Source organism: Xenopus laevis, chromosome 9_10L, assembly GCF_017654675.1.
Source record: "Xenopus laevis strain J_2021 chromosome 9_10L, Xenopus_laevis_v10.1, whole genome shotgun sequence".
Taxonomy (NCBI): domain Eukaryota; kingdom Metazoa; phylum Chordata; class Amphibia; order Anura; family Pipidae; genus Xenopus; species Xenopus laevis.
Window position 1 is genome coordinate 7,644,464 of NC_054387.1, and position 12,923 is coordinate 7,657,386.

The 12,923-nt window shown below is 41.2% G+C and overlaps 1 protein-coding gene across 2 annotated transcripts in view; it reads left to right on the forward strand.

Annotated features, from left to right (window-relative positions):
• The window catches only part of itgb3.L (integrin subunit beta 3 L homeolog), a 43,404-nt gene that overhangs the window by 18,523 nt on the left and 11,958 nt on the right, over nucleotides 1–12,923 (forward strand). Inside the window, exons 1-10 of one of the 2 annotated variants that reach the window (XM_041576185.1) lie at nucleotides 3,481–3,777; nucleotides 4,749–4,834; nucleotides 6,260–6,458; nucleotides 6,600–6,852; nucleotides 8,041–8,203; nucleotides 8,470–8,631; nucleotides 8,991–9,086; nucleotides 9,764–9,853; nucleotides 10,699–10,833; nucleotides 12,400–12,829. In XM_041576185.1, the coding sequence (XP_041432119.1) occupies nucleotides 3,708–3,777; nucleotides 4,749–4,834; nucleotides 6,260–6,458; nucleotides 6,600–6,852; nucleotides 8,041–8,203; nucleotides 8,470–8,631; nucleotides 8,991–9,086; nucleotides 9,764–9,853; nucleotides 10,699–10,833; nucleotides 12,400–12,829 (1,684 nt within the window). In that variant the 5' untranslated portion in view covers nucleotides 3,481–3,707. Of the gene's footprint in view, nucleotides 1–3,480; nucleotides 3,778–4,748; nucleotides 4,835–6,259; nucleotides 6,459–6,599; nucleotides 6,853–8,040; nucleotides 8,204–8,469; nucleotides 8,632–8,990; nucleotides 9,087–9,763; nucleotides 9,854–10,698; nucleotides 10,834–12,399; nucleotides 12,830–12,923 lie in introns of those variants that run through there. The other variant, XM_041576186.1, reaches the window with a different exon arrangement.

Here is a 12,923-nt window from a genome sequence, read left to right on the forward strand (position 1 = left end):
ACCATAAGCAGAATAGATGTGTATATTGCTCTGTGAGGCTGTAGACTCCCTATGAAATCAGTAACACATGGGCTGCCCCTGTTCTCATCCCTCTGCATTCAAGGGGTTGTTCCCCTTTAAATTAACTGTATGATGTAGAGAGTGATATTCTAAGACAAATTGCAATTCATTTTTTTAGTATTTGTGGTTGTTGAGTTATTTCGATTTTTATTCAACAGCTCTCCAGTTTGCAGTTTCAGCCATCTGGTTGCTAGGGTCCACATTACCCTAGCAACCATGCATTGATTTGAATAAGGGACTGGAATAGGAGAGACCTGAATAGAAAGATGAATAATGAAAAGTAGCAATAACAATACATTGGTAGCCTTATAGAGTATTTGTTTTTGAGATGGGGGTCCGTGACCCTGTTGGAAAGCTGAAAGAGTTAGAAGAAAGTAAATAATTCAAAAACTATACAAAAAAAAAAGGCCAATTGAAAAGTTGTTTAGAATTAGCCAGTCAATAAAGTTAACAGTGGCCATAGACACAGAGATAATATCATAGGAGAAATTGTTCGTACAATATTCGGTGCGTGTATGGTGAGAGACGAGCTCCGGATATCGGCAGAAGATTTGGATATCCATCGGCACATTAATTGAGCTGGATATAAAATATTAATCCGGCACCTTTGAAGGCATCGGCCATTGTTAGTGCTGAATGGTCAGATACAGGTAGAATTCTATTGTTTCTATTGTATATCTGACCATTCAGCTCTACTCGTGTGTATTGAAACCAACGATCTCTCTTTCTTGCGACTAATCTCCCCGAATGGATTCCACCTGTCTTCCGCCTGCTAGAATAGCCTGCGGCATGGCACTCGCGGCGCTTAATTTTCGGAAGTCGCACAAAGTTTCCTCGTGGGGTGACTAAATCTCCCCGAATCTCCAGGTGTGACCTTACCCTAAAGCCCACCCTTTTAGGGCAGGGGCACATGGAGCTACTGGGGGAGATTAGTCGCCTGGTGACAAATCGCTTCTTCTTCGGGCGACTAATCTCCCCGAGCTGCCTGCCTGCCGGCTAGAATGTAAGTCGCGGGCGGGATGTCACGCTGATCGCTTTGTTTTCCGATGTCACCCGAAATTGCCTCACGAGGAAACTTCAGACGACTTCAGAAAATTAAACGCTCAGAGTGTCCTCCCGCCAGCAATTTTAGATTCTAGCCGGCAGGGAGGCAGTTCGGGGAGATTAGTCGCCCGAAGAAGAAGCGATTTGTCACTGGGCGAATAATCTCCCCCAGTAGCTTTATGTTACTTCTTCCCTTAAAGACATCACTGCTGTACTTCTATGAATTGTCTGTAACTCTGACCATTTGTCACAAGAATAAACCGGCATAAGTCTTTGTACCCTGGGGGTCTCTTTCATTTATTCTCACTGTGGGAGCTGCCATACTATTCCTTAACTCAAACCTCAGGCTATGGGGACAGCAAAACCAGAGAATAAAAATGCACTGCAGGAATGCACTTGTAGTGTTTACTTTCTTTAAAAAATTGTTTCCTTAAATTCATTACATAGGCAGGCGGCTCCTTCACTAAAGAATCTGGTGGGGCTTTGTTTAGACATGTAAAAGAGAGAGATACCCGCACACTGCAGAGCCACAAATAATCAAAAATGAAAACCAATTGCAAATGGTCTCAGAATATCACTTAATTACTTTATACCACAATCGAATTTAAAGGTGAACGACTCCTTTAAGTAATTAGTATATGCTGCATATATGCTGCTACTGAAAGCAGGGTTTGGCCCTTTTATTCTCTGCACTGGTGGTTCAGACTGTTGATACAATGTAAGACAATCTGATTAACAGACTGGTCTTTACTAGGGAACTAAGACTTTTGCAACATTGTTTTTAAAAAGCTAATGGGGTGGTTCACCTTTAAGTTAACTTTTAGTCTGTTATAGAATGGCCAATTCTAAGCAACTTTTCATTTGGTCTTCATTATTTATTTTTTATAGTTGCCTTCTTCTTCTGACTCTTTGCAGCTTTCAAATGGGGGGGTCACTGACCCCATCTGAAAACAAAAGCTCTGTAAGGCTACAAATATATTATTATTGCTACTTTTTATTATACTACTTTTCTCCTATTCATATTCCAGTCTCTTAATCAATTCAGTGCATGGTTGCTAGGGTAATTTGGACCTTAGCAACCAGATGGCTGAAACTGGAGAGCTGCTGAATGAAAAGCTAAATAACTCAAAATCCACAAATAATAAAAAATGAAGACCACTTGCAAATTGTCTCAGAATATCCCTCTCTACATCATACTAACAGTTTATTTAAAGGCGAGCAACCCCTTTAAGCTAATGCTGCTTCCAGTAGCAATTGTTTTTGGAAATTGAAAATGTTTAATGAATGTATATTAGAATGACTTAGAATTTATGTTTTCTTTTATTAGGTTACATTTTTATTTTGGGGTTGACTTGCCCTTTAACAGTGCACAATTTTGCATCTTTGTGCTTGAGTTCTGTGAGCTTTAGTCTGTATATTCATTAAAGTGTAACACACGGCAGAGATAAAGTCTATACACAAGGTCTGGTTCCCCTGGCATTGCTGATACCCACATGAGAGCAAAGGAAACTGCTATGACAGTCTGTGGGTTGTGGAAGGGTTGTAGAACAGAAGAGGTTTTTTATGTACTGTATATAGAGAAGAGTATAGTGGAGTATATATAGAACAGTATAGGGGAGTATATATAGAACAGTATAGGGGAGTAGATATAGAAGAGTATATATAAATTTATAGAAGAGTATAGAGGAGTATATATAGAAGAGTATAGGGGAGGATATATAGAAGAATATATATAAATTTATAGAAGAATATAGAGGAGTATATATAGAGGAGTATGTAGAGGAGTATATATAGAAGAGTATAAGGGAGTATATATAGAAGAGTATATATAAATTTATAGAGGAGTATATATAGAGGAGTATGTAGAGGAGTATATATAGAAGAGTATAGTGGAGTATATATAGAAGAGTATAAATAAATTTATAGAAGAATATAGAAGAGGAGTATATATAGAAGAGTATAGAGGAGTATATATAGAAGAGTATATATAAATTTATAGAAGAATATAGAGGAGTATATATAGAGTAGTATGTAGAGGAGTATATATAGAAGAGTATAGAGGAAAATATATAGAAGAGTATAGAGGAGTGTGTGTATGTATATGTATATATATATGTATATATATATATGTATATATATATATATATATATATATATATATATATATATATATATATATATATATATGTGTATATGTAAATATGTATGTATAGAGGAGTATATAGTGTGTATATACAGAAGAGTATAGAGGAGTATATATAGAAGAGTGTGTATATAGAGGGGTATATATAGAAGAGTATATATAGAGGAGTATATAGTGTGTATATAGAGGAGTATATAGAGAGAGAAGAAGCAGGGGTGTGGCAGTGAGAGGGTTAAGAGAGGGGTCTGCCTGGAATGTTGTAGTTACAGGGTGTGAACATGGGACAGGGAGGAGCCAGGGAATAGGGGTTTGAGTCATTAGCTCAGTACTAACTAGTCCCTATCAGTTGCCTCACTCAGGGGCCAGTGTCAGGGGGTTGTGAGCAGCTGATCAGGCTTCTCCCCAGCACATAACCCCCTGTTACATACCACACTGGACACACGGCTGGGTGACTGTGAAGATGAAGCCTGATGTGTATATAGTGTATACATGTATTGTGCAACTTCTACTGCTCACAGCTGGGACCTGGGGTGAGTTACCCATTCTGTCTGTCTGTCTGTCTCTTGCTCACCAAGTGTGTCTGTCTGATAAGCACCATTACTATATGTATCTCTTACCCACTAGGTATTTCTGTCTCTCTATGTCTGTCTGTCTTTGTCTGTTTTACACACTGTGTGTTTGTTTCTTGCCTTGTCTGTCTGTCTCTCACACTAGGCTGCTCTGCCTCACGTTCTCTACAGTTTATCTCCCATTCATTCACCCAACTTTCTGCCATTTGTCTTGTCACCCACCATGTCCATCTGTCTGTCACCCACAATATCTGTTTGCCATCTAACATACTTGCCATGGCTGTCTTACCAAATCCATCAGTGTTTCTCTTTCATCATGTCTGTCTATCTCCTTCTATATCTGTCCGTCTTTCTGTTACATGCTATGCCTCTCCAACATTCCCCCACTAAATCTGTCTATATATCTCCACTCTATGTCTGTCTGTCTGTGATACTCCATGTTTGCATCTATAAATCAGGCTGGTTACTTAATTCTTTGATAGATAGACAGACAGACAGACAGATAGATAAAAGGATTGATGGATTGGCTACTTATACCCTTAGTGGTGTAGGGTGGAGTTGCCTTGAGAAAAGTCCCAGAGTGGACCGAAACGTTATGTTGGCTGTAACTGCACAAATCAAATACAATGTTTTTCACTAAAACCCTGGAGTTGCTGGTCATTTGGAAAGAGATATATATATATATATATATCACTCAGGCAGAGCGCACACCATTAGCCAAAAATAGAACCTGAGTGCCAGTCCGAATATATATAGATACCATATAGATAGAGAGATAGATAGATAGATTGTAAAAGTGCTCAGAGGAGAACTTTGGGTAAGTTTACAAGAACTGATATTTGAGTGTAGATCCCCTTTAATATGTGAGTTGTATTCGTGTCTATTAATGAATAGTGCAGTTGCTTAGCCGGGATGTGCCGTATTCATTTCAGGTGCCAGTATCTGTGCCACGCGTGGGGTGTCCTCTTGCCAGAAATGCCTCTCTGTAAGCCCACAGTGTGCCTGGTGTTCCCAAGAGGTAAGTATTTCCTTTCACCTTCCAATTGGTGCTCCCGACTCTTGATTTGCCCAGACTTTCTTGATTTAGATCCTTATAACCGGCTGCTTAGTCTGGTGGAGGCTGATGGGAGTTATAGTTCACGGGTGAATGGGACCTTGGATAATTCTCAAGGTGTGGGCCCCATGGGAAATGCACTGCAGCAAGGAAACATTGAAGAATAGGAACATTCTTATCTAAATCTCTTAGCATTCCAGGAGGTATTTATTTTGTGTGTAAAACAAAGGGAAAGCTGCATTTAGGTCACCGCCTTCTGCCAGGGTTTTTCTGAACTACAACCCCCAGGATTCTCCGTTAAAAGAACCTCTGCTGCAGCTGCTCTGTCTGGTGACTTCAGTGAGTTTTCACCCATACGGAGCCCGGCCTTCCTTTCCAGATTCCCCTCAGACTCTCCTAAAAAGGCAATGTTTCCCTGGGTCTGTACTTCACGTGGGGTCAATCCTTCCCAAACGCATGTAACAAGCCAGATCCTGAGCCCCAGCCAAGAGCAGCCCCCCTCCTCACACCACTCACATCTGGAATGCTTATTCATGTTCAGCAGTGCAGCCCCGGCCAGGAGCACAGTGTACTAGTAGCAGTGACATGACTGAGGCATCCAGTTCTTCACATCTTCTAGGGCCCTAAGGGGATGGTGGCATTAAGATAGAAATGTTACTAAAAATCAGTGTCATTTATACAGTGCCAACATGTAGAGCTTTGCAGAAACTCATTCACATCAATCCCTGCCCCTGGGACTCATCATTTCTTACAGCAGCCCCATCATTTTGCCAAGGATTCAAGATATACATGATGGGTCACACAAGACACATGGTGGCATCACTTACCCTTTAAACATCAGGCTCATTTATGTTTCTTGTGCTGTTGTGTCCTGCACCATAGTCTTTAGTTGGAAAGGCTACAACCTTGATTACATCAATCAATCCATTGGACAGCCCAGCAACTTAACTCCTGTTGCTGAAATCCTTTCCAGACTCTAAAAAAGAAATGTTCAGGAATCCAGAGCCTGAGGAGCATCAACGGCCATTTTTGCTAGGGGCATTTCAGTTTACAAGTTTCTATCTGTTGAGCGGTGACGAAGTGAGTTGGATTAGATACGGGGAGGGAAGAGAGTTCCTTCCTTCAGGGTACAAAAGAGGAAGGTAATCTGGTAATTGAAAGAATATGTTGACTTCTTCACAGACCAAGAGGAATGTTCTAAAATACCAACCCTCAACCAATATCAACCAATACAATGTACAGCCAATCATTTCACTGTAGACACAATCACTGTATAGTTCTCATGCACAGAGCACAAGCTAAACCACCCAACATTCTCTGGTTAAGTTGAGGCCTATTTTAGCCACTCCCTGGTCTACCCAAACTTTCTTTTTATTGACTATTGTACAGGTTTTTGGGAAAGGTGCTCCCCGCTGTGACCTCAAATCTGAACTTCTGAGTAATGGATGTGAGCTGAAAAACATTGAATTCCCAGTCAGCACCGTTCTCGTAGCTGAGAACCGACCCTTAAGTGTCAAAGGTTCAGAAGGCGACACCAGGGAAATCACCCAGATGTCTCCGCAGAAGATTGACCTGTTCCTGAGACCAGGTAAATTCCTAGTTGTGGGGTGGGGCAATATAGCACATGTTAACCCAATTGTTCATCTATAATGAAAATAAAATGCCTTTATGAGATGTAGTGGATCAGTCAATAAAGTGACGGAGCCTTCTTCTTCTGCCTTTCCCGCAGATGACACCAAGGTCTTCAACCTACAGGTGAGGCAAGTAGAAGACTATCCTGTGGATATCTACTACCTTATGGACCTTTCCTATTCCATGAAGGATGATTTAATCAAGATCCAAACCCTGGGCACTAGTTTATCAGAAAGGATGCGCCGGCTAACTAGTAACCTGCGGATTGGATTTGGTGCATTTGTTGACAAGCCTATGTCACCGTACATGTTTATGTCACCTCCTGAAGTCATCAAAAACCCCTGCTATGAGTAAGTAACCCCACAAAATCTCTAAGGCCAAGATAATAAACACTGAATTTCCACCAGGAGTTTTCAATGGGAAAGAGACGTTTCTGGTGATAGGCTGCAAATCCATTTGGTCAATTTACCGATACATTTTAGATGGAAGTCATCTTCTATCTAGACAGTAATTGATCAGGTTGGCTATATGTTTTCTACAGGGTTGCAAGATTCAATGGTCTGTTTTTTTTTTATTCAAGACATTTATCAACTTTAGACTATCATGGGTCTGTGAATCAGCCTTTATAATGATGGCCTTCACAAGGCAAGTACCCAAGCATTGAGAAGCAATCTTGAGTAGATCAGAAGATCACACAGAATAGTTGCTCTTTTCATGATAGCATTGCTGCTTTTATGAGGGGAAGGCATGTAAGTGCCCCCCATCCCACCCTCTAACTTGCTCATCATTTAGATGTGCAAGTTAGGGAATGCTGGTGAGCACATGTAGCAATGGAGAACTCTACTCGGGCAGTAAGGACAGGCCTTCTTGCAATGGTTGGACCTGCAATCTCCATCTAGCCCCCAGATTTCTAATCGGCACTAGGAAGTGCAGCATGGTATAAGCTTTTTGCTCTTTAGTGTTCTTGCACTTGAGTCCGGGGTTGATGAGCCTTTAGGGAAACTCAATTTAATAGGGTACAAGGTCTATATATGATTAGTGATATAAATCCTTCTGAATGCCCACGGCTTAATATCAACAAACCCTTAGGGTTGTACACAGTGAATCATGGTCTTTGATTGAACCACGTCATTATTTACAAGACAGAACTCTTCAGCAATATCCTGTAAGCTTAGAGAGTGGGAGATATTTGCAGGCAACAATGCGATGGCCAAGGGATTTCCAGACTGTCTATGCAGCCGATAGGGTTAGTTAAAGAATAATAATATGTGAAATGTAAATTAGGTTTGTATTGGCTTACACTGGCTGGTTAGAGTGTGACAATGGTGAGTTAATGTTTAGGGCAATAACAGTTGGGGCAATTTCAGGGACTAAAAGTCTACCTTCAATGAATCCTATCTTGCAGACAATTCTCATTTAAGTCACTGGGAAGAGTTTGGGGTACGGAGTGCTTGGGCTATAAAAAATAAAACGGTTGAAACATTTTGTTTTTAAGTCTCTGCCAGAATCTCCAACCCAGTGCCCTTTTTTCCTAACAGATTTAACACCGAGTGCATGCCCACTTTTGGATATAAACACGTCTTGACTTTGACAGAGGAAGTCTTGAGATTTAACGAGGAGGTCCAGAAACAGAAGGTCTCCCGAAACCGGGATTCTCCAGAGGGTGGATTTGATGCGGTGCTACAGGCAGCAGTATGCGACGTGAGTAAAGAACAGTAGGGGATATTTTCTTCAAACCCTACTACATATTTTGGTCACCCTAGTGATGTCTTTATACCACATCATGAGCTTTAAGGATATACAGAGGCATTGGGACCTGAACATTGACATCAGACTGTTGGACCCATTGTGACGCCATTATAATACGTTTAGGATTACTTGTCACCAAACCAATCTGTCTGAATCTTCGATCCAAAGGGATTAAGTTATCCGTTGAAATCTTTTCTTGATTTTGTTGTGTCTTTCAGGAGAAGATTGGCTGGAGAAATGAGTCCTCTCACTTACTGGTCTTCACCACAGATGCCAGAACCCATATTGCACTAGATGGTAGGCTGGCGGGTATTGTTCAACCCAATGATGGAAAATGCCACCTCGATCTAAATAACGACTACGCAGCTTCCACCACCTTGGTGAGGAGAGATGATTGATTTCAATTTACCTTGTTTCCACCATATCTTCGTAGCCTTTGATACAAAGTCTGTTCTCTGTTTCCATTCTCTTGTCCAACTCTTTCTGCACCAAGTCAGGGAGCTTCACCTAGAGGGTAACCAACAGAAGGCTGTTATGGTATATTGGAAGTTTTAGGTCAACAACAGCAGGAAAGCCAGAGGTTGAAAAAGTCTTCTCTGGGTTATGCTTACTTTCCTTCATTGGTCATTTGTTTGGCCAGCCTTGTCTCTCTTTTGCCCTCACAATCTGAATGGTCGTCATTTATGTTAGAACTTTTTGTCATCGCCTTTCCTCCAATCCTGCTTTCCTTCTCTCCCAGGATTATCCATCTATTGGCCTTATGACTGAAAAGCTTTCAGATAAGAATATTAATCTGGTGTTTGCTGTCACAAATGAAGTGCTGAGCCTATACACGGTAAGAACCTGGTTTAACCATTAAATGAAAACTTTGACTTTGACATCTTCCAAGCCTGCTGCAGAGAGAGAGACAAAAACAAGGTGTCCCTTTACTCCTGTTAAATACCATATTAGATTCTCAACATCTTCAGTCTGTAGTCCATGAAACTTCCCTAGACACTGAACTTTCCAATTGGCCCAAGAGACCTATGGTGGAATCCACAGCCTATTGAGACTCACTTTTTGGTGCTATCATCACCCATGGCCAAGGCAGTCTCTGAGTTTTTCTGTTGACCTAAATGTTCCTGATCAGATTTTGATTGGATAGCCAATGTCAAACGCTTGACCATTTATCTCCTGTGACCTGCAGCCTCCAGCATTCCCAGTCAGAAGCTGGTTCACAGTAGATAGGAAGGAAGGCGAGTTTGACATACTTGCTTTGGGCTTAGACAGTTATGTGTCATCATAAAACTAGAAGGCATGTTATCTTTGCCCTGCAGGAAAAATGACCCGTACATCTCTATTACAAAAACCAAAAACTTCTTAGGCTCCAGTGACACATACATTTATATAGCACCCGCCCTCCCTACAGAAAACTGTATTTAGTCCAAAAATATTGTAACTAGGTTTTTAAGAAAGAACCAATACAAGTGACTCGTTCTTCTAAAATGTCTCTCTCACCTTCTCCCACCCCAGAAATACAGTGAACTAATCCCTGGGACCACAGTGGGAGTTTTATCCCAGGACTCGGGCAACGTCATCCAGCTCATCGAAAATTCCTATGAGGTATTCTGCCTTATAACGCATATTTTGGTGGGTTTTGGGATTAAATGTCAATACCCCTTGTCTCCATCAAGAATGCTTTCATTTGAAAATGGACAAGACATTTTAACACTTAATCCTTGAATGTTCTACCAACCTATTGTAAATTAAAGGCTATGGCAAGACTGGTACTGTTTTTATGAGAATGGAGCAGCTTGTGTAGGGTCAGCCTACAGCAATGAGTTGAGTTACAAATACCATAAAATCAGACTTGACATATTCTTCTATATTTTCCTACCATACGTACTGTCTTCTTACAGACAGTTTGGGTAAAAAAAACCTGACAAATTGTATTGTCTCTAAATTCTGGGGGTGGTTTTAAACCCTTCTTTGCCTATTTAAGTAATGTGGATGGCCACCTGAAACTTTCAAGTCTAGAAGAAGACCTTTCTTGATGGGGGAAATTAGCAGTCAAGAACAAAGGGAAATAAGCAGTTATCAAGTATTTGATAGGGCTGAAGGTTCCATGTTGGAACATTATAACATGAATTATATGAGAGCCAGTCCAACTGTTCTGTCTCATTCAAACTGTTGCAACCTTCACTCTCTGCTGCTGCTTTATCTGTTTCACTTATGTTTCCCCTTTCTTTTCCTCTTTCTCTCTCTTTGCTTTGCTCCAGCGATATCTCATTCCAGTATTACCCCTTACTACCCCATCTTTATCTTCTCATGTGTTCCACGTCACCTTTCTTGCTTATCAAGTCTACTCCTTCTGTCTTCTCCCTATTACATATCTCCTCCAAGCCATCTAATTGTCCTTCCCTCTTCAACTCACATGACCCACCCCTCCCACTAATCACTGAGTGTAGAAGATCCGCTCAAAGGTGGAACTTGAGGTGCGCGACCTTCCGGAGGAGCTGTCCCTTTCCTTCAGTGCCTCCTGCCAGAATGATGAGTTGACTCCTGGTCTTAAGTCTTGCACTGGCCTCAAGATTGGAGATACAGTAAGTGAAGTTCTTCTAAACCTCTTTATAAGATATGAACTATTACCCACAAAAGAATAACCTATAATTTATATTATCTATTATATATTTATAACCGTTACATACAGGTCAGGGTACTTTTGTGTGTTATAAAAGGATAATGTACCCCCTACTGTCATTTATAAGGATATTAGAAGTCACTGAGGGGTTCTGTGACCATATAAAGGCACAAGGCTGCAGGCTGAGTTATACAGGGAACTCTGAGTATCACTCATGTATTATAAGGGATAATATACCCCCTACTGTAAATGATAAGGATATTAGAAGTCACTCAGAGGTTGTTATGTGACCATATAAAGACACAAGTCTGCAGGCTGAGTTATAAAGGGAACTCTGAGTATCACTCATGTATTATAAGGGATAATGTACCCCCAACTGTAAATGATAAGGATATTGGAAGTCAATGAGGGGGTTCTGTGACCATATTAAGGCACAAGGCTGCAGGCTGAGTTATACAGGGAACTCTGAGTATCACTCATGTATTATAAGAGATAATGTACCCCCTACTGTAAATGATAAGGATATTAGAAGTCACTGAGGGGTTGTTCTGTGACCATATAAAGACACAAGGCTGAAGGCTGAGTTATACAGGGAACTCTGAGTATCACTCATGTATTATAAGAGATAATGTACCCCCTACTGTAAATGATAAGGATATTAGAAGTCACTGAGGGGTTGTTCTGTGACCATATAAAGACACAAGGCTGAAGGCTGAGTTATACAGGGAACTCTGAGTATCACTCATGTATTATAAGGGATAATGTACCCCCTACTGTAAATGATAAGGATATTAGAAGTCATCTGAGGGGTTGTTCTGTGACCATATAAAGACACAAGGCTGAAGGCTGAGTTATACAGGGAACTCTGAGTATCACTCATGTATTATAAGGGATAATGTACCCCTACTGTAAATGATAAGGATATTAGAAGTCACTGAGGGGTTGTTCTGTGACCATATAAAGGCACAAGGCTGCAGGCTGAGTTATACAGGAAACTCTGAGTATCACTCATGTATTATAAGGGATAATGTACCCCCTACTGTAAATGATAAGGATATTAGAAGTCACTGAGGGGTTGTTCTGTGACCATATAAAGGCACAAGGCTGCAGGCTGAGTTATACAGGGAACTCTGAGTATCACTCATGTATTATAAGGGATAATGAACCCCCTACTGTAAATGATAAGGATATTAGAAGTCACTGAGGGGTAGTTCTGTGAACATATAAAGGCACAAAGCTGCAGGCTGAGTTATACAGGGAACTCTGAGTATCACTCATGTATTATAAGGGATAATGTACCCCCTACTGTAAATGATAAGGATATTAGAAGTCACTGAGGGGTTGTTCTGTGACCATATAAAGACACAAGGCTGCAGGCTGAGTTATACAGGGAACTCTGAGTGTCACTCATGTATTATAAGGGATAATGTACCCCCTACTGTAAATGATAAGGATATTAGAAGTCATATAGAAGCACTAGGTGCCATACTGAAAGCCTTTGTACACTACTTATACCCTTTTTTTACAGGTAAGTTTCTCCATTGAGGCCAAGGTAAGAGAATGCCCATCAGTTCGACAGAAAACTTTCACCATCAAACCTGTTGGATTTAAGGATTCGTTAACGGTCACTGTACATTTCCAGTGCAACTGTGCCTGTCAGGAGAATGACCAGCCTAACAGCACCCTGTGCAATCACGGGAACGGCACCCTGAGCTGCGGGATCTGTCAGTGTAACCCCGGTTGGTTAGGGCCTTACTGCGAGTGTTCCGAGGAGGAGTACAACCCATCCCAACAGGATCGCTGTAGCTCAAAGGAAGGGGCACCCGTCTGCAGCCGGAGAGGGGAGTGTGTCTGTGGGCAATGTGTGTGCCGTGCCAGCGACCTGGGCAAGGTGTGGGGTAAATACTGTGAATGCGACGACTTCTCCTGTCTGCGGTACAAGGGAGAGATGTGCTCAGGTGAGTAGACCTTATTGATGCAGCTTTCATTAAAGGAGAAGGAAAGCTACAGAGCATTTTACTGCCAATAGATTAGCTCAATAGTGCAAGCTAT